Genomic DNA, 20911 nt, shown 5'->3' with positions numbered 1-20911 from the left:
CAGACGCCCTTATCCAGGGCGACTTACAATCGTAAGCAAATACATTTCAAGTGTTACAATACAAGTAATACAATAAGAGCAAGTACTGGAACTACAACTGGTGACCAGTGTGGCGTAGTGGTTAGGGATCTGGACTCTTGACCGGAGGGTCGTGGGTTCAATCCCAGGTGGGGGACACTGCTGCTGTACCCTTGAGTAAGGTACTTCACCTAGAGTGCTCCAGTAAAAACCCAACTATATAAATGGGTAATTGTATGTAAAAAATAATGTGATATCTGTATAATGTGAAATAATGTATAATGTGATATCTTGTAACAATTGTAAGTTGCCCTGGATAAGGACATCTGCTAATAAATAAATAATAATAAGCTTCCTTATTGTGTACTGAAGAATATTTGCAAAAATTGTAAGTCGCCCCCCCGCCCCCTCTTTTTGAGACAACAATTTCAGGAAAAAGCGTATAGGTCACACTGGTGTGTAAGTCGCTCCCCCCTTTTTAGGAGCCCCTAAAATACCTAGAAAATAGACTTGTACAAAGGTTTTTAGAGTATAGGATTAAAATAATTAACTGGGAAACTCAGGGATATATCACAAAAATAAAGTTGGTGAAAAAAGTTACATACCTACCTCAAAAATCGATTTTTACTGGATAAAATCTTAAGCTTTTATCACAGGCAATTTATTTTCCTCATGCAGGCAGGAAAACTAACTGAGTATGTGCAGAGTGAGTTGCATCACTCTAGCTTGTCTCTGATTGGAGAATTTCAAGGTGTTACAACCGACCCTTGTTACAACTGACCCCGGTCTCCCCTACAGTAAATACGAATATAAACTGTTTTGAAATATTCTTAATACAGCCGTGAAATCACCGTATATTTCAGAATTCATTATCGGTGCCCGCCTACGTATTCGGTGTACTTGTCGCACAAAAGTTACTAATATTAAATAAATTGAACACAACAAAACGTTTCTCGACCAGTTCACCTTTGTAGCCTAAGTGCATTTGCCTCTGTTTAATTAAAGAATAAATAAAATATATATTTTAATTGCTTTAACAGTTTAAAGTGAAAAGACATAATATTGAAAACGAAAGGAAACTGTCAATATTCTTGTGAAGTTTATGCATCGTTTTCGCGACTTCCTGTGTTTATTTGTTTTCAGTAATCATTTTTATAATAAATTATTTAAATGCCGTACTCATAGGGTCCGTACCTTGTACCGCATGTATCCATTTCACCTTTATTGTCTTCCATGCAATAAAGGCGGACTTTGCTTCTTGGAACAAAATGGCCCATCTTACAGTTACTTACAGGGTGTGTACTGAGCATAGGGTAACCATGTGACTTCTGTTTACAGTTCTGTAATGTAGGGCGCTTTTTTGACATGCAAATGATATAAATACAAATAACAGACGCGCATATCTGCGTGCAGCTAAATAAAAATCCCTAACAAAACCACAAAAAGACTCCTCACATTAATTGACAAATGTCCTTATCCGTTAGAAACAACTTATACACGTAGAACATTGTTCGGAAAAAAAAATCTGTACATACGTTTTTTAGTCTATTATCTACTGTTCAAGTCTCCACGAACAGTAGGTGGCGCTAATGTCTGTTTCATTCCACGCATTAATAAGAGGAAGACGCATTCATCTCCAGTGTCGTCTTAAAACATTTCGAAAAGAAGTTGTGATGGCGGAGTGGGGCTGTGAGTATCTACCTGTGTATAGTATCATAAAGATGTGAACTCTCTGTGTGTACAGTGGTATTGGGATGTAGGGTGGGTGCCTAAGGGGGGCAAACTGATGAAATTTAACAAGCCGTCTAAAGAAAGAAAGTACTGCAGACAATGTATTCACGGTGCACATTTTTGCTTTCGTTTTCGACAGTTTAAACTTAAAAAAAAATCTTATAATTTCTAACAGTTCCCTTATGTACAGTAAATACGAATAAAAAAATATTTCAGAATTCACTATCGGTGCCCGCCTACGTATTCGGTGTACTTGTCGCACAAAAGTTACTAATATTAAATAAATTGAACACAACAAAACGTTTCTCGAGCAGTTCACCTTTGTAGCCTCAGTGTATTTGCCTCTGTTTAATTAAAGAATAAGTAAAATATATTTTTTAATCGCTTTATGAGTTTAAAGTGAAACTAAATAATATTGACATTAATATTGAAAACGAAAGGAAACATTCAATATTCTTGTGAAGTTTATCCATCGTTTTCTGCACTTCCTGTGTTTATTTGTTTTTAATAGAGTCATTTTATAATAAATTATTTAAGTACCGCTTTGCACATTTTTGCGACAGGTTAAACTTAATAAATAAATAAATAAATAAATAAATAAATAAATAAATAAATAAATAAACATTTCCATCCTGTGCAGCGTTTATTGCGGTAGATATTCTTGTGTTAAGTTTATTTATTTTGTGGGTGTACCTCTAAATAAATAATTTGGAGTGAAGATGTAAACGTATTAAAAACAAAGTTAAACCCCGTGTGGTCATAGCCTGGAGCCTGTACAGTACTAGGAGGAGTTCGTCTATTTCCTGAGCAACAGTTGGCACCACTTCAAGGGAACTATGAATTATACAAAAACCCAGCTGCAAAACTGCACTTATCACACTTGGGTTTGTTTTTTAAAGTTTTCTGATAATGGATTTTTTTTTTCTTGTGCAGTGTGTGGAAACTCTCTGAGGCTGGTGCTACTTGGTAAGACTGGTGTTGGAAAGAGTGCAGCAGGAAATGCACTCCTGGCCAAGAAGGAGTTTAAATCTTCACTCAGCGACTCCTCAGTAACAAAGGACTGTGCGAGGGGAGAAGGAGAAGTTGCAGGGAGACGTGTTGTTGTGGTCGACACTCCAGGCTTGTTTGACACAAAGCTCTCCAATGAGGAAGTTCTAAGCGAGATTGCGAAATGCATTCAGCTGTCCTACCCAGGACCCCATGCTTTCCTCCTGGTTTTAAAGGTGGGTCGATCCACTGAGGAAGAGAAGAAAACTATGCAGATAATCCAGGAGATGTTTGGTGAGGATGCTTTGAAATACATGATGGTGCTTTTCACTCATAGGGATTGTCTGGATGATGAACAAATGGAGGATTTTGTTAACAACGGTCCCACAGGCTTCAAGCAGCTGGTAGAGTCGTGTGGGAACAGGTTTCATGCGATCAATGGAAAAGACCTAAAGGATCAGGAGCAGATCAAAGAACTTCTGGAGAAAATAGAGAACATGGTGAAAAAAAACGACGTCCCCTTCTACGCCAGCGAGTTCTACGAGCGAGAGAAGAAAAGAAAGGAAACTGAAGCGACGCTCCAGAAGGAAATTAAAGATCTTAAGAAGAGGAATGAAGAGGCAATGGATGATCTTAACAAGAAGAAGAAAGAAATTGATGATCTTAAGAAGGAGAATATAAAGGCAATGGATGATCTTGAGAAGAAGAAGAAAGAAATTGAAAAGTTGCAACAGGAGAAAGATGAGTACTTAAAGAACAAAAGGGAATGCTGTATATCGTAGCATTGTAGATTGTAGGATTCTTCTAAATTAAATTGAATTTGATTGAATCTTAATTTCCAAGGAATGAAATGGCTCCTTCTTATGCCAATGACCACTAATGTCCTGCTTTGTGTTTCCATTACTAACTGTACTCAGAATTCATATCAAAAGGCCACCCCAGTTGGATACTGGAAGGTGATACCAGTAACAGGCTGGTTTTATGATCCAGACAAGGCAGTAGAAAATAGGGTTCTTTGGCATTCTATTGAAACTTGCAACCAAATTGGCTAATACAGTATAACATGAGGACTCTGCAGTCATCACTCAGCAGTCAATAGTCAAAACCCTATTGCTCTCTGGCATCACGGGTTTAATAAGAGCTATTGACGGCAGTTTTCACCTTAAAGAGGATAACTGTTCCCTGAGGGTTTAAAAAAGTGACATTTGTTGAGCAATAAATTATAACACCAACCTCCCTCCCCTCCCCTTCCATCAACCTCAGTCAAAGCACCTAAACACAGACTTATCTAAAAAATATATTTGGATAAGAACCACTCTCATGGCAAGAATGATTGCAAACACATAAAAAGAGGACATTGATAAAAATAAAAGGAAAATGACATTTGGGTTTTTTTCTGACCAACTTAATGATTCTAATGCATTGCTTGTTTTCAATTAAGAAATATAAATGTAATGTGTTTTGTAATGTATGAACCTGTTTGCCTAAACTGTCCGCTTCATGTAATAAATGTCACAGTGTTCCAATATAAATTCAATCACTGTGCAATGCTTGATTCCTGTGCTGTTTAATAAATGTCACAGTGTTCCAATATAAATTCAATCACTGTGCAATGCTTGATTTCTGTGCTGTTTAATAAATGTCACACTGTTCCAATATAAATTCAATCACTGTGCAATGCTTGATTCCTGTGCTGTTTAATAAATGTCACACTGTTCCAATATAAATTCAACCACTGTGCAGCGTTTGATTTCTGTGCTGTTTTTGACACATGGTTTACAGATGGTCTGCTTTAGATTGCTGGATGCCCAGTCATCTTGTGAGGATTTCTGATACACAGTTAGTAGCAATTTATTATTATTATTATTATTATTATTATTATTATTATTATTATTATTATTATTATTATTATTATTATTATTATTAATAATAATAATAATAATAATAATAATAATAATAATAATAATAATAATAATAATAATAATAATAATGTTTTGGTTATAAATGGTATATATGTTTCAGTGATTTTAAAAATAAAGTTTTATTATAGACTGTTCAGGATCTTTCAGCCAATCAGAGCTCACGTTTCTCCTTCTGCACTCCACGACACATCACAGAGAAACGCTGCTCATGACATCAGCCGTGCCGCTCTCAGTTTGTACCGCTCTGTATTCTCCACGTCAGCGCGGCTTTAAACAACCGCACCTGAGGTCAAAAGTGACCTGGTAGCTTTTTCACTCACCAATACAGTTGAAGTGTCTGTGTGTCAGTTTGCAGACAGGCTTCAGGGCGAGCCGAGGAGAGGCTTCTTCAAGGTTCTGAAGCATGCCCTGCTTTATGTAGGGGTGCATGTAGGTAATAATGCTATATTTAGCAACTTCCATGAAGGGGTTCTGTGGAAGCAAGCTGAGTGTAATAACCGATGGAAGCTTTCCATGCACACAACACAATAAGAGCATGTAAGCCACAGAAACAGGAAATCCTGTGTTGGATCAAAGCCACTTGGATTGTAGGTTTTTGTATCAAACTGAACGCTAAAGCTATTTTTCAATATTCTTATCTGCATAGGTACTGGTGACACGAATGGTGTTAGCAGCTGCTGATTGGCTGCTTCTGATATGATTAAGTATTTTCATAACTTCAAGTTTAATTGTCTGCCTAGTTATAGTTGACAAAAAGAACATGAATATTGCTGATTGGTACTATATATTGTGGGTAATCGGGATTTATGCATATATCAGAATTACAAGAGCCAATCAAATCACGTGAAACTTGCCAAAAAAGCTGCTACATTACCAACGTTTTAAAGGCTGTGAAGATTTCTACTGAATAAAAATGACTCTGTTGAGAAACATGATCACGGCTGACCAGATCACCTGCTTTAGACAATCACTCCTGAGGCACCTCTCGGAATTCCATCACACTGAAGAGTCCATTCAGAACAGTGACATCATAGTCACACTTGAGACCCCTCAGAATTGCATTAAACTGCAGAATCCTTTCAGAACAGTGACATCACAGTTGCAGTCTCCTTGAATCGTAGGTGGCGCTAATGTCTGTTTCATTCCACGCATTAATAAGAGGAAGACGCATTCATCTCCAGTGTCGTATTAAAACATTTCTAAAAGAAGTTGTGATGGCGGGGTGCGGCTGTGAGTATCTACCTGTGTATAGTATCATAAAGATGTGAACTCTCTGTGTGTACAGTGGTATTGGGATGTAGGGTGGGTGCCTCGGGAGGCAAACTGATGAAATTTAATAAGCTGTCTAAAGAAAGTACTGCAGCCTTGCACATTTTTGCTTTCGTTTTCGACAGGCTAAACTTTAAAAACAAACATTTTAAACATGTCCGTCCTGTACTGCGTTTATTGTGGTAGATTTTTTGTTCAGTTTAGTCTTTTTGTTTTCTTTTCGTGGGTGGACCTCTAAATAAATAATTTAAATAAATAATTTGGACAGAATATGTAAACTTATAATAATAATAATAAAAACGTTTAACCCATCGCGCTGGGCCTCAGTACTAAAAGTTCGTCTATTGTCTGAGCAATAGTTGGCACCATTTCAAGGGAACTATGAATTATACAAAAACGCAGCTGCAAAACTGCACTTATCACACTTGTAAAGGTGTGTGATAAAGGGCTACATTTATCAATGTCAGTTTTGAGATTTCGTTTGATTTTAGTTTCCCAGAAGCATTTTTTACGCTTTTTCTTAAGTCTAAGTGATTGATCATTTTTTTTTTCTTTTTCAAAAAAATAGTTTCGAAACGAAAGAACGTATGCCATTTTGGTGAAACAAAAACAGTCGCGAAAACTGTTGCAAAACAGTCATTAATTAAGAAGTATTTTTGGGAAACGACACTTTGATGAATAGGCCAGAAGATTGCTTATGGATCACTCCCATTTCAAAGTGGAAGTAAACGGGTTTATGTTGCAGTTCAATTGGCTGTTGCAGAATGTCCATTATTACCCATTCCACTATTTGAATATCACACGCATGTTGTTTGCAGTTTTTTGTAATGTTTCTTTAGCATTTAAAATCACTGCAGGCACATCCAGCGGGTCCTCATAATCACACAGTCCTGAAAGAAAGGGGTGGTTTATAACAGCTACACTTGTCTAATACTGTATACACTTTATTGCAAGTTTAATATTGTTAACCCAGACCTCGATCACTGATTTCAACTGTAAGTGTTTGAATACATTTTAGAGTCTAAACTATTATTGAAAATCCATAATTAATAATGCATTTTAGTTAAGGCCACAGGAAGTAGCGTTAAAATATTAGGTTCTACTATACCTTAACCTGCATAGTAATCAAATGAGCATTTATACTGGTGCTAATAAAAGGGAACGAGGTTTCAATAGAAACATATCAGTTAAAGCTTAAACTGAAATACTAAGAGAGAATGATTGAAGAACACGAGAGAAACGGATACGTCACCAAGTATTAAATCCCTTGCAAAAGAACAAATACAAATGCCGACCGGCGCATCAGGGGCACGTTTCTCAGAAAATCACGTTGTGTTTGGATTCTATTTGTTATGGATATTTATAGACTTAAAATCAAAACTCTCGCCTTGCGCCCTGTGTATGCCGGGTTAGGCTCCGGCTCACCGCGACCCTGTAAAGGAGTAAGCGGTTAATGATAATGGATGGATGGATGGAATATCAAAACTTTGTAGGTAATCCTGTCATATGGATCCTGGATCTCACTGAACTGGCCCAAAGTTGCTCATATCCTGGTTGAAGTTAGGGTTTCCAACTGGCCCCTATAATTCCATACCACAAATAAATCGATTTTAAATCAACAAGTGAAGTGCCTGTGAATTGCGTGAGCAGCTTTAATAAATGTGTTGAACTGTTTAATTGCGGTGCCAATTCTATTGGGACAGCATTATATTAATTGTATTGCTTGAAATTGTATATGGTAAACAATATGCATCAAAATAGTGCAATTCCGTCGTTATAGAGAATCGTGCACTCATCTGCACTCTTTCACGCAGTCCCACGACAATCCGACAAATACAGCAAATCAGCGAGCTGTGTCTGATTGATGAAAACGGTCCTCACAGGAAGTAATTCCCGTCCCGGGTCAGGTGTGCGCTTTTAGTAACTAGTTAGCAAAACAATTCAATTCGTTTAGCGACTGTTCATGCAATTCACACGCACACTACATGTTAAATAAATTCAATTCATTCAAACCCTGACATGTCTTAAAGTGTCCCGGAAATATGTGGCCTGTTGGCAACCCTTTCCAAAGGTAATTACCAATACTCACCACTGGGTGGCATATTAGCACTATTAACGTATACTGTTACAAATGCATAGAACACATATTAATACATAACAATCTCCATGCTCCCTCTTGATTTGGTGACCAGACATCTCGGTTTAGCTGGGACAGTCCTGGTTTTCCATCAAAGGTCCCGGTGTCCCGACACTTTGCTCAAAATCTTTAAAAAGTCCCGGTTTTCAGCCACTTCCTGCAGTGCGACACACTCAAATACCTTTGTCAAAATAACGTAAACAACCGCTTTACTTCGTTTATGGCACCTGCAGTGAAAACAATATAAAATTAAAAAAGAAAGTACTTGGGTAATCCAGAACATTGGTTTTATAAAGTGATTAACACAGACCTACGTTGCTTATTCCTCAGAGCGCCATGCGTTTCCATTGAGTTTATATTAAACATGACTCTGCAATTGTGTGTAATAGGGTCATTTTGTAGCTGTTGAGTTCTGGCAGGATTTAGCCCAGATAGAGCAGCGAAAGGTTGCAAGCATCCGAATCCACCAGGTTAAACCACATCAACAACGTTACTAAATAAAGCCTGACGCAATGAGTACAAAAAATGCCAAAGTGTAAATCTATTTTTAATGATTATTATTATTATTATTATTATTATTATTATTATTATTATTATTATTATTATTATTATTATTAATAAACTCAATATAAAAGTATGCAATATCTATAACACAATATGGCTTCTTAAACTAATTAGACACAAAACAACTGCTTAAACAAAACAAAAAGATAATTATTTATTATTATTTGTTTATTTAGCAGACGCCTTTATCCAAGGCGACTTACAGAGACTAGGGTGTGTGAACTATGCATCAGCTGCAGAGTCACTTACAACTACGTCTCACCCGAAAGACGGAGCACAAGGAGGTGAAGTGACTTGCTCAGGGTCACACAATGAGTCAGTGGTTGAGGTGGGATTTGAACCAGGGACCTCCTAGTTACAAGCCCTTTTCTTTAACCACTGGACCACACAGCCTCCTCTATAATACCAGGTGAGAGGATGGCTATTTAAATAATCATTAAAATAAATGGTTTAATTAGTCTGATCAATTGCCCCGGTTTTGATCTTTGAAAATCTGGTCACCCTGCTCTTGGTGTCTCAGGTAGGAGTTACGAACCACCCTCACTGAATGGAGCTGATATGAAATTCCAACAACAAGACTAAACTATTGTGAACATGTTTTGACATTGGAAGTACACTTACAAATACAGATTTTATTTATTTATTTATTATTTATTTATTTATTTTTTACAGTGTGTGGAAACTCTTTGCGGTTGGTGCTACTTGGGAATACTGGAGTAGGAAAGAGTGCAGCAGGAAACGCCATTCTGGGCAAAACACAGTTTAAATCTTCACTCAGTCCCACCTCAATAACAACGGCGTGTGAGAGGGGAGAAGAACAAGTTGCAGGGAGACGTGTTGTTGTGGTCGACACTCCAGGCTTGTTTGACACAAAGCTCCCCAGTAAGGAAATTCTAAGTGAGATGGTGAAATGCATTCAGATGTCCTCTCCGGGACCCCATGCTTTCCTCCTGGTGATAAAGGTGGGTCGATACACTGAGGAAGAGAAGCAAACTATGCAGATAATCCAGGAGATGTTTGGTGAGGATGCTTTGAAATACATGATGGTGCTTTTCACTCATAGGGATAGTCTGGATGATGAACAAATTGAGGATGTTGTTAACAACGATCCCACAGGCTTCAAGAAGCTGGTAGAGTCGTGTGGGAACAGGTTCCATGCGATCAATGGAAAAGACCTAAAGGATCAGGAGCAGATCAAAGAACTTCTGGAGAAAGTAGAGAACATGGTGAAAAAAAACGACATCCCCTTCTACGCCAGCGAGTTCTACGAGCGAGAGAAGAAAAGAAAGGAAACTGAAGAGAAGCTCCAGAAGGAAATTAAAGATCTTAAGAAGAAGAATGAAGAGGCAATGGATGATCTTAAGAAGAAGAAGAATAAAGAAATTGATGATCTTAAGAAGGAGTATAAAAAGGCAATTGAAAAGTTGCAACAGGAGAAAGGATGTTGTATATCATAGCATTGTAGATTGTAAGATCCTTTCCAAGGAATGAAATGTCTCCTTCTTATGCAAATGACCACTAATGTCCTGCTTTGTGTTTCCATTACTAACTGTACTCAGAATTCACATCAAAAGGCCGCCCCCGTTGGATACTGGAAGGTGATACCAGTAACAGGCTGGTTTTATGATCCAGACAAGGCAGTAGAAAACAGGGTTCTTTGGCATTCTATTGAAACTTGCAACCAAATTGGCTAATACAGTATAACATGAGGACTCTGCAGTCATCACTCAGCAGTCAATAGTCAAAATCCTATTGCTCTCTGGCATCACGGGTTTAATAAGAGATATTGACGGCAGTTTTCACCTTAAAGAGGATAACTGTTCCCTGTGGGTTTAAAAAAGTGACATTTGTTGAGCAATAAATTATAACACCAACCTCCCTCCCCTCCCCTTCCATCAACCTCAGTCAAAGCACCTAAACACAGACTTATCTAAAAAATATATTTGGATAAGAACCACTCTCATGGCAAGAATGATTGCAAACACATAAAAAGAGGACATTGATAAAAATAAAAGGAAAATGACATTTGGGTTTTTTTCTGACCAACTTAATGATTCTAATGCATTGCTTGTTTTCAATTAAGAAATATAAATGTAATGTGTTTTGTAATGTATGAACCTGTTTGCCTAAACTGTCCGCTTCATGTAATAAATGTCACAGTGTTCCAATATAAATTCAATCACTGTGCAATGCTTGATTCCTGTGCTGTTTAATAAATGTCACACTGTTCCAATATAAATTCAATCACTGTGCAACGCTTGATTTCTGTGCTGTTTTTTGACACATGGTTTACAGAACAAAAGATGGTCTCCTTTAGATTGTTGGATGCCCACTCATCTTGTGAGGATCTCTGATACACAGTTAGTAGCAATTTATTATTATTATTATTATTATTATTATTATTATTATTATTATTATTATTATTATTATTATTATTATTAATAATAATAATAATAATAATAATAATAATAATAATAATGTTTTTGTTATAAATGTTATATATGTTTCAGCGATTTTAAAAGTTATGTTTTATTATAGACTGTTCAGGATCTTTCAGCCAATCAGAGCTCACATTTCTCCTTCTGCACTCCACGACACTTCACAGAGAAACGCTGTTCATGACATCAGCCGTGCCGCTCTCAGTTTGTACCGCTCTGTATTCTCCACGTCAGCGCGGCTTTAAACAACCGCACCTGAGGTCAAAAGTGGCCTGGTAGCTTTTTCACTCACCAATACAGTTGAAGTGTCTGTGTGTCAGTTTGCAGACAGGCTTCAGAGCAAGGCGAGGAGAGGCTTCTTCAAGGTTCTGAAGCATGCCCTGCTTTATGTAGGGGTGCATGTAGGTAATAATGCTATATTTAGCAACTTCCATGAAGGGGTTTTGTGGAAGCAAGCTGAGTGTAATAACCGATGGAAGCTTTCCATGCACACAATCCTGTGTTGGATCAAAGCCACTTGGATTGTAGGTTTTTGTATCAAACTGGACGCTAAAGCTATTTTTCAATATTCTTATCTGCATAGGTACTGGTGACATGAATGGTGTTAGCAGCTGCTGATTGGCTGTTTCTGATATGATTAAGTATTTTCATAACTTCAAGTTTAATTGTCTGCCTAGTTATAGTTGACAAACATAACATGAATATTGCTGATTGGTACTCTCTCTCTCTCTCTCTCTCTCTCTCTCTCTCTCTCTCTCTCTCTCTCTCTATATATATATATATATATATATAAGGGTAATCTGGATTTATGCAAATATCAGAATTACACGTGAAAGTCGCCAAAAAGCTGCTACATTCCCAACGTTTTAAAAGCTGTGAAGATTTCTACTGAATAAAAATGACTCTGTTGAGAAACATATTAAGACTCAGTGCAAATTTTCTCCTCAACCACACCTTACAATTCTCCACATCAGCACGACTGACCAGGTCACCTGCTCAGACAATCACACCTGAGACACCTCTAGGAATTCCATCACACTGCAGAGTCCGTTCAGAACGGTGACGTCACAATCACTCCTGAGGCACCTCTCGGAATTCCATCACACTGCAGAATCCTTTCAGAACAGTGACATCACAGGTGCAGTCTCCTTGAATCGTAGGTGGCGCTAATGTCTGTTTCATTCCACACATAATAAGAGGAAGACGCATTCATCTCCAGTGTCGTATTAAAACATTTCGAAAATAAGTTGTGATGGCGGAGTGCGGCTGTGAGTATCTACCTGTGTATAGTATCATAAAGCTGTGAACTCTGTGTGTACAGTGGTATTGGGATGTAGGGTGGGTGCCTAAGGGAGGCAAACTGATGAAATTTAACAAGCCGTCTGAAGAAAGTACCGCAGCCTTGCACATTTTTGCTTTCGTTTTCGACAAGTTAAACTTTAAAAACAAACATTTTAAACATGTCCGTCCTGTACTGCGTTTATTGCGGTAGATTTTTTGTTCAGTTTAGTCTTTTTGTTTTCTTTTCGTGGGTGAACCTCTAAATAAATAATTTGGACAGAATATGTAAACTTATAATAATAATAATAAAAACGTTTAACCGATCGCGCTGGGCCTCAGTACTAGAAGTTCGTCTATTGTCTGAGCAATAGTTGGCACCATTTCAAGGGAACTATGAATTATACAAAAACGCAGCTGCAAAACTGCACTTATCACACTTGTAAAGGTGTGTGATAAAGGGCTACATTTATCAATGTCGGTTTTGAGATTTCGTTTGATTTTAGTTTCCCCGAAGCATTTTTTACGCTTTTTCTTAAGTCTAAGTGATTGATCTTTTTTTTTTTTTTTTTCAAAAAAATAGTTTCAAAACGAAAGAACGTACGCCATTTTGGTGAAACAAAAACAGTCGCGAATACTGTTGCAAAACAGTCATTAATTAAGAAGTCTTTTTGGGAAACGACACTTTGATGAATAGGCCAGCAGATTGCTTATGGATCCCTCCCATTTCAAAGTGGAATTAAACGGGTTTATGTTGCAGTTCAATTGGCTGTTGCAGAATGTCCATTATTACCCATTCCACTATTTGAATATCACACGCATGTTGTTTGCAGTTTTCTGTAATGTTTCTATAGCATTTAAAATCACTGCAGGCACATCCAGCGGGTCCTCATAATCACACAGTCCTGAAAGAAAGGGCTGGTTTATAACAGCTACACTTGTCTAATACTGTATACACTTTATTGCGAGTTTAATATTGTTAACCCAAGCCTCGATCACTGATTTGAACTGTAAGTGTTTAAATACATTTTAGAGTCTAAACTATTATTGAAAATCCATAATTAATAATGCATTTTAGTTAAGGCCACAGGAAGTAGCGTTAAAATATTAGGTTCTACTATACCTTAACCTGCATAGTAATCAAATGAGTATTTATACTGGTGCTAATAAAAGGGAACGAGATTTCAATAGAAACATATCAGTTAAAGCCTAAACTGAAATACTAAGAGAGAATGATTGAAGAACACGAGAGAAACGGATACGTCACCAAGTATTAAATCCCTTGCAAAAGAACAAACACAAATGCCGACCGGCGCATCAGGGGCACGTTTCTCAGAAAATTACGTTGTGTTTGGATTTTATTTGTTATGGATATTTATAGACTTAAAATCAAAACTCTCGCCTTGCGCCCTGTGTATGCCGGGTTAGGCTCCGGCTCACCGCGACCCTGTAAAGGAGTAAGCGGTTAATGGTAATGGGTGGATGGATGGAATATCAAAACTTTGTAGGTAATCCTGTCATATGGATCCTGGATCTCACTGAACTGGCCCAAAGTTGCTCATATCCTGGTTGAAGTTAGGGTTTCCAACTGGTCCCTATAATTCCATACCACAAATAAATCGATTTTAAATCAACAAGTGAAGTGCCTGTGAATTGCGTGAGCAGCTTTAATAAATGTGTTGAACTGTTTAATTGCGGTGCCAATTCTATTGGGACAGCATTATATTAATTGTATTGCTTGAAATTGTATATGGTAAACAATATGCATCAAAATAGTGCAATTCCGTCGTTATAGAGAATCGTGCACTCATCTGCACTCTTTCACACAGTCCCACGACAATCCGACAAATACAGCAAATCAGGGAGCTGTGTCTGATTGATGAAAACGGTCCTCACAGGAAGTAATTCCCGTCCCGGGTCAGGTGTGCGCTTTTAGTAACTAGTTAGCAAAACAATTCAATTCGTTTAGAGACTGTTCATGCAATTCACACGCACACTACATTTTAAATAAAATCAATCCATTCAAACCCTGACATGTCTTAAAGTGTCCCGGAAATATGGGGCCAGTTGGCAACCCTTCCCCAAAGGTAATTACCAATACTCACCACTGGGTGGCATATTAGCACTATTAACGTATACTGTTACAAATGCATAGAACACATATTAATTCATAACAATCTCCATGCTCCCTCTTGATTTGGTGACCAGACATCCCGGTTTAGCTGGGACAGTCCTGGTTTTCCATCAAAGGTCCCGGTGTCCAGACACTTTGCTCAAAATCTTTAAAAAGTCCCGGTTTTCAGCCACTTCCTGCAGTGCGACACACTCAAATACCTTTGTCAAAATAACGTAAACAACCGCTTTACTTCATTTATGGCACCTGCAGTGAAAACAATATAACATTAAAAAACAAAGTACTTGGGTAATCCAGAACATTGTTTTTATAAAGTGATTAACACAGACGTACGTTGCTTATTCCTCAGAGCGCCATGCGTTTCCGTTTAGTTTATATTAAACATGACTCTGCAATTGTGTGTAATAGGGTCATTTTGTAGCTGTTGGGTTCTGGCGGGATTTAGCCCAGATAGAGCAGCGAGACGTTGCAAGCATCCGAATCCACCAGGTTAAACCACATCAACAACGTTACTAAATAAAGCCTGACGCAATGAGTAACAAAAATGCCAAAGCGTAAATCTATTTTTAATGATTATTATTATTATTATTATTATTATTATTATTATTATTATTATTATTATTATTATTATTAATAATAAACTCAATATAAAAGTATGCAATATCTATAACACAATATGGCTTCTTAAACTAATTAGACACAAAACAACTGCTTAAACAAAACAAAAAGATAATTATTTATTTAGCAGACGCCTTTATCCAAGGCGACTTACAGAGACTAGGGTGTGTGAACTATGCATCAGCTGCAGAGTCACTTACAACTACGTCTCACCCGAAAGACGGAGCACAAGGAGGTGAAGTGACTTGCTCAGGGTCACACAATGAGTCAGTGGTTGAGGTGGGATTTGAACCAGGAACCTCCTGGTTACAAGCCCTTTTCTTTAACCACTGGACCACACAGCCTCCTCTATAATACCAGGTGAGAGGATGGCTATTTAAATAATCATTAAAATAAATGGTTTAATTAGTCTGATCAATTGCCCCGGTTTTGATCTTTGAAAATCTGGTCACCCTGCTCTTGGTGTCTCAGGTAGGAGTTACGAACCACCCTCATTGAATGGAGCTGATATGAAATTCCAACAACAAGACTAAACTATTGTGAACATGTTTTGACATTGGAAGTACGCTTACAAATACAGATTTTATTTCTAGAAATGCATTTTCTTTTTTTTTTTACAGTGTGTGGAAACTCTTTGCGGTTGGTGCTACTTGGGAATACTGGAGTAGGAAAGAGTGCAGCAGGAAACGCCATCCTGGGCAAAACACAGTTTAAATCTTCACTCAGTCCCACCTCAATAACAACGGTGTGTGAGAGGGGAGAAGAAGAAGTTGCAGGGAGACGTGTTGTTGTGGTCGACACTCCAGGCTTGTTTGACACAAAGCTCCCCAGTAAGGAAGTTCTAAGTGAGATGGTGAAATGCATTCAGATGTCCTCTCCGGGACCCCATGCTTTCCTCCTGGTGATAAAGGTGGGTCGATACACTGAGGAAGAGCAGAAAACTATGCAGATAATCCAGGAGATGTTTGGTGAGGATGCTTTGAAATACATGATGGTGCTTTTCACTCATAGGGATAGTCTGGATGATGAACAAATTGAGGATGTTGTTAACAACGATCCCACAGGCTTCAAGAAGCTGGTAGAGTTGTGTGGGAACAGGTTTCATGCAATCAATGGAAAAGACCTAAAGGATCGGGAGCAGATCTACAAACTTATGGAGAAAGTAGAGAACATGGTGAAAAAAAACAACATCCCCTTCTACGCCAGCGAGTTCTACGAGCAGAGAAAGGAAACTGAAGCGAAACACCAGAAGGAAATTGAAGATCTTAAGAAGAAGAATGAAGAGGCAATGGATGATCTTAAGAAGAAGAAGAATAAAGAAATTGATGATCTTAAGAAGGAGTATAAAAAGGCAATTGAAAAGTTGCAACAGGAGAAAGGATGTTGTATATCGTAGCATTGTAGATTGTAAGATCCTTTCCAAAGAATGAAATGGCTCCTTCTTATGCCAATGACCACTAATGTCCTGCCTTGTGTTTCTATTACTAAGTGTACTCAGAATTCACATCAAAACGCCGCGCCCGTTGGATACTGGAAGGTGATACCAGTAACAGGCTGGTTTTATGATCCAGACAAGGCAGTAGAAAACAGAGTTCTTTGACATTCTGTTCGAAGCCATTTACTAAATCATTCTATTGAAACTTGCAACTAAATTGGCTATTACAGTATAACATGAGCACTCTGCAGTCGTCACTCAGCAGTGAATAGTCAAAATCCTATTGCCCTCTGGCATCAGAAGTTTAATAAGACAGATATTGACTGCCGTTTTCACCTTATAGAGGATAACTGTTTCCTGTGGGTTTCAAAAGGTGACATTTGTTGAGCAATAAATTATAACTGATTGATTTCTGTGCTGTTTAATAAATGTCACACTGTTCCAATATAAATTCAATCACTGTGCAGTGTTTGATTTCTGTGCTGTTTTTGACACATGGTTTACAGAACAAAAGATGGTCTCCTTTAGATTGCTGGATGCCCACTCATCTTGTGAGGATCTCTGATACACAGTTAGTAGCAATTTATTATCATTATTATTATTATTATTATTATTATTATTATTATTATTATTATTATTAATATTATTATTATTATTATTATTAATAATAATAATAATAATAATAATAATAATAATAATAATAATAATAATAATAATAATAATTTATTTCTTAGCAGACGCCCTTATCCAAGGCGACTTACAATTGCTACAAGATATCACATTATTTTTACATACAATCCCCCATTTATACAGCTGGGTTTTTACTGGAGCAATCTAGGTAAAGTACCTTGCTCAAGGGTACAGCAGCGGTGTCCCCCACCTGGGATTGAACCCACGACCCTCCGGTGAAGAGTCCAGAGCCCCTAACCACTACTCCACACTGCTGTTTTGGTTATAAATGGTATATATGTTTCAGCGATTTTAAAAATAAAGTTTTATTATAGACTATTCAGGATCTTTCAGCCAATCAGAGCTCAAGTTTCTCCTTCTGCACTCCACGACACATCACAGAGAAACGCTGCTCATGACATCAGCCGTGCCGCTCTCAGTTTGTACCGCTCTGTATTCTCCACATCAGCGCGGCTTTAAACAACCACACCTGAGGTCAAAAGTGGCCTGGTAGCTTTTTCACTCACCAATACAGATGACGTGTCTGTGTGTCAGTTTGCAGACAGGCTTCACAGCGAGGCGAGGAGAGGCTTCTTCAAGGTTCTGAAGCATGCCCTGCTTTATGTAGGGGTGCATGTAGGTAATAATGCTATATTTAGCAACTTCCATGAAGGGGTTCTGTGGAAGCAAGCTGAGTGTAATAACCGATGGAAGCTTTCCATGCACACAACACAATAAGAGCCTGTAAGCCACAGAAACAGGAAATCCTGTGTTGGATCAAAGCCACTTGGATTGTAGGTTTTTGTATCAAACTGAACGCTAAAGCTATTTTTCAATATTCTTATCTGCATAGGTACTGGTGACATGAATGGTGTTAGCAGCTGCTGATTGGCTGCTTCTGATATGATTAAGTGTTTTCATAACTTCAAGTTTAATTGTCTGCCTAGTTGACAAAAAGAACATGAATATTGCTGATTGGTACTATATTGGTACTATATAATCGGGATTTATGCATATATCAGAATTACAAGAGACAATCATATCACGTGAAAGTCGCCATAAAGCTGCTACATTACCAGCGTTTTAAAAGCTGTGACGATTTCTACTGAATAAAAATGACTCTGTTGAGAAACATATTAAGACTCAGTGCAAAGTTTCTCCTCAACCACACCCTACAATTCTTCACATCAGCATGGCTGACCAAGTCACCTGCTTTAGTCAAGCACATCTGAGACACCTCTAGGAATTCGATCACGCTGCAGACAGAGTCCGTTTAGAACGGTGACATAACAATCACACCTGAGACACCTCTCGAAAATCCACCACACTGCAGAGTCCGTTCAGAACGGTGATGTCACAATCACACCTGAGGCACCTCTCGAAAATCCATCACACTGCAGAGTCTGTTCAGAACAATGATGTCACAATCACACCTGAGGCACCTCTCGGAATTCCATCACACTGCAGAGTCCGTTCAGAACGGTGACATCACAATCACACCTGAGGCACCTCTCGAAAATCCATCACACTGCAGAGTCTGTTCAGAACAATGATGTCACAATCACACCTGAGGCACCTCTCGGAATTCCATCACACTGCAGAGTCCGTTCAGAACGGTGATGTCACAATCACACCTGAGGCACCTCCAGGAATTCCATCACACTGCAGTGTCCGTTCAGAACGGTGATGTCACAATCACACCTGAGGCACCTCTAGGAATTCCATCACACTTCAGAGTCCGTTCAGAACGTGACGTCACAATCACACCTGAGGCACCTCTCGAAAATCCATCACACTGCAGAGTCCGTTCAGAACGGTGACATCACAATCACACCTGAGACACCTCTCGAAAATCCACCACACTGCAGAGTCCGTTCAGAACGGTGATGTCACAATCACACCTGAGGCACCTCTCGGAATTCCATCACACTGCTGAGTCCGTTCAGAACGGTGACATCACAATCACACCTGAGGCACCTCTCGAAAATCCATCACACTGCAGAGTCTGTTCAGAACAATGATGTCACAATCACACCTGAGGCACCTCTCGGAATTCCATCACACTGCAGAGTCCGTTCAGAACGGTGATGTCACAATCACACCTGAGGCACCTCCAGGAATTCCATCACACTGCAGAGTCCGTTCAGAACGGTGATGTCACAATCACACCTGAGGCACCTCTAGGAATTCCATCACACTTCAGAGTCCGTTCAGAACGTGACGTCACAATCACACCTGAGGCACCTCTCGAAAATCCATCACACTGCAGAGTCCGTTCAGAACGGTGATGTCACAATCACACCTGAGGCACCTCTAGGAATTCCATCACACTTCAGAGTCCGTTCAGAACGTGACGTCACAATCACACCTGAGGCACCTCTCGAAAATCCATCACACTGCAGAGTCCGTTCAGGGTACCTACCTGGCTGGAATGCTATTGGAAGCTGCTGCTCAGAGTCAACTTCTCAGCCTGCTGGTCTTTTAGTGATAGTTGCAAGGATTTTCATGTCAATCAAACCATCATATCTGCAGGAGTATTTAGAGCAGGGCTTCTCGAACCCGGTCCTCGTGGACCCCATGTGTCTTCTGGTTTTCATTCCAACCGAGATCTCAGTTACTTAACTAGACCCTTAATTGAATTAACAATTTTAATTAAGCATTTTTTTTTAATTGCTTTAAGCTCTAAAACAGTTGGATTTCGAGTTAACAAGTACTGTAACTTGAAATGTGCAACTTGTTAGGAGCGAAAAACAATTCAAAAGGTCTATTTTAGTAAAAGTCTATTTTAGTATATCTCATCGTGTCTCTATTGAGTGTTCAATAATGATGGGTTGTTATTGGTGTGTCCGTGGCTGGGGATCCTAGGATAAGGCTGGGACCAGATCAAAACGTTGACAACACGATAATCGCACTTAACAAAACTGTATTTAATAGCGTTTTATTTTTATGAGTAGAAGAGATAAGATACTTACAAAAAAAATAAAACGCTATTAAATACAACGATTAACGGGTTGTCAATTTTTTGATTTGGTCCGGGCCTAACTCAGACTAAAAGTGCATTTGTATAAATGACATAAGTGGGAAAGTATATTTCATTCATAGCTATAAAACTAGATATATTACATCGAAATATTAAAATAAACTCAATAAATGGAACAGCGAACGTTTCGACGAGAATTCAATGTCTTCATATTGGAAGTGTCTTATGGGAAAAGGAAATCAGTCAATCAGCTGTATTTTTATATAGCGCTTTTCCTGTACATCTCAGAGCGCTGTACATAGCACAAAACTACATCAGCAACTGTTAATAATGTAGCGATCCGTGCAGTTGGAGTCCCTGCTGTCTGTCTGTGTTTGCACGCTGTGTGTGTTACTCCCGCCCCGCTGTATTCTGCCATCGCTTGTTTTGGTCTGTTCCCATTGGTTGTTATCTGTGCGTTCTCATTGGTTGTTGTTGTTTGTCTGTCTGTGCCCATTGGTCCTGATGCGCGGCTGAGGGCCAATGATGTGTCCGAAGCCCGGTACGCTATTTGCATAAGGTGGTCCGCTAAGCCTAGGCGAATGAGGTAATTAAATAGGTATCTAACCGTATTACTACGGGTTAAATCTGGTAGCCAGACAAGAAGCTGCGCTCGTTCAGATCGGGTTGTTCCTGGCATGCAGCGAAGCGGACAGAGCTGTTTGCCAGAATTAAATTGAAAGCAGCGTGTT

At 38.7% G+C, this 20911-nt stretch overlaps 3 protein-coding genes across 3 annotated transcripts; all 3 read left to right on the top strand.

Annotated features, from left to right (window-relative positions):
• Positions 1-1630: 1630 nt before the first annotated feature.
• Positions 1631-4468, top strand: LOC117965800 (GTPase IMAP family member 7-like). The gene is made up of 2 exons (XM_034910930.2): positions 1631-1707; positions 2683-4468. The coding sequence occupies exons 1-2, from the start codon at positions 1692-1694 to the stop codon at positions 3516-3518; spliced, it is 852 nt and encodes a 283-aa protein (XP_034766821.2). The 5' UTR covers positions 1631-1691; the 3' UTR covers positions 3519-4468.
• A 1145-nt stretch (positions 4469-5613) lies between these two features.
• On the top strand, positions 5614-10807 carry LOC117965802 (GTPase IMAP family member 9-like). The gene is made up of 2 exons (XM_059016233.1): positions 5614-5888; positions 9301-10807. The coding sequence occupies exons 1-2, from the start codon at positions 5789-5791 to the stop codon at positions 10083-10085; spliced, it is 885 nt and encodes a 294-aa protein (XP_058872216.1). The 5' UTR covers positions 5614-5788; the 3' UTR covers positions 10086-10807.
• A 1399-nt stretch (positions 10808-12206) lies between these two features.
• LOC117433020 (GTPase IMAP family member 9-like) lies at positions 12207-17126 on the top strand. Its single transcript, XM_034055060.3, has 2 exons — positions 12207-12334; positions 15717-17126. The coding sequence occupies exons 1-2, from the start codon at positions 12319-12321 to the stop codon at positions 16490-16492; spliced, it is 792 nt and encodes a 263-aa protein (XP_033910951.3). The 5' UTR covers positions 12207-12318; the 3' UTR covers positions 16493-17126.
• The last annotated feature ends 3785 nt before the right edge of the window (positions 17127-20911 follow it).

This window comes from Acipenser ruthenus, chromosome 52 (genome assembly GCF_902713425.1).
Source record: "Acipenser ruthenus chromosome 52, fAciRut3.2 maternal haplotype, whole genome shotgun sequence".
NCBI classification, from domain to species: domain Eukaryota; kingdom Metazoa; phylum Chordata; class Actinopteri; order Acipenseriformes; family Acipenseridae; genus Acipenser; species Acipenser ruthenus.
Note: the sequence above shows the minus strand (reverse complement) of the source record. Positions and strands in the feature narration are given on the sequence as shown.

Excerpts from the sequence above, each read along its gene's own strand:
- LOC117965802 (XM_059016233.1), top strand. The coding sequence starts at position 5,789 with ATGTCTGTTTCATTCCACGCATTAATAAGAGGAAGACGCATTCATCTC. Across the intron at positions 5,889-9,300 it reads TGTGATGGCGGGGTGCGGCT|TGTGTGGAAACTCTTTGCGG; the intron begins GTGAGTATCTAC and ends TATTTTTTACAG.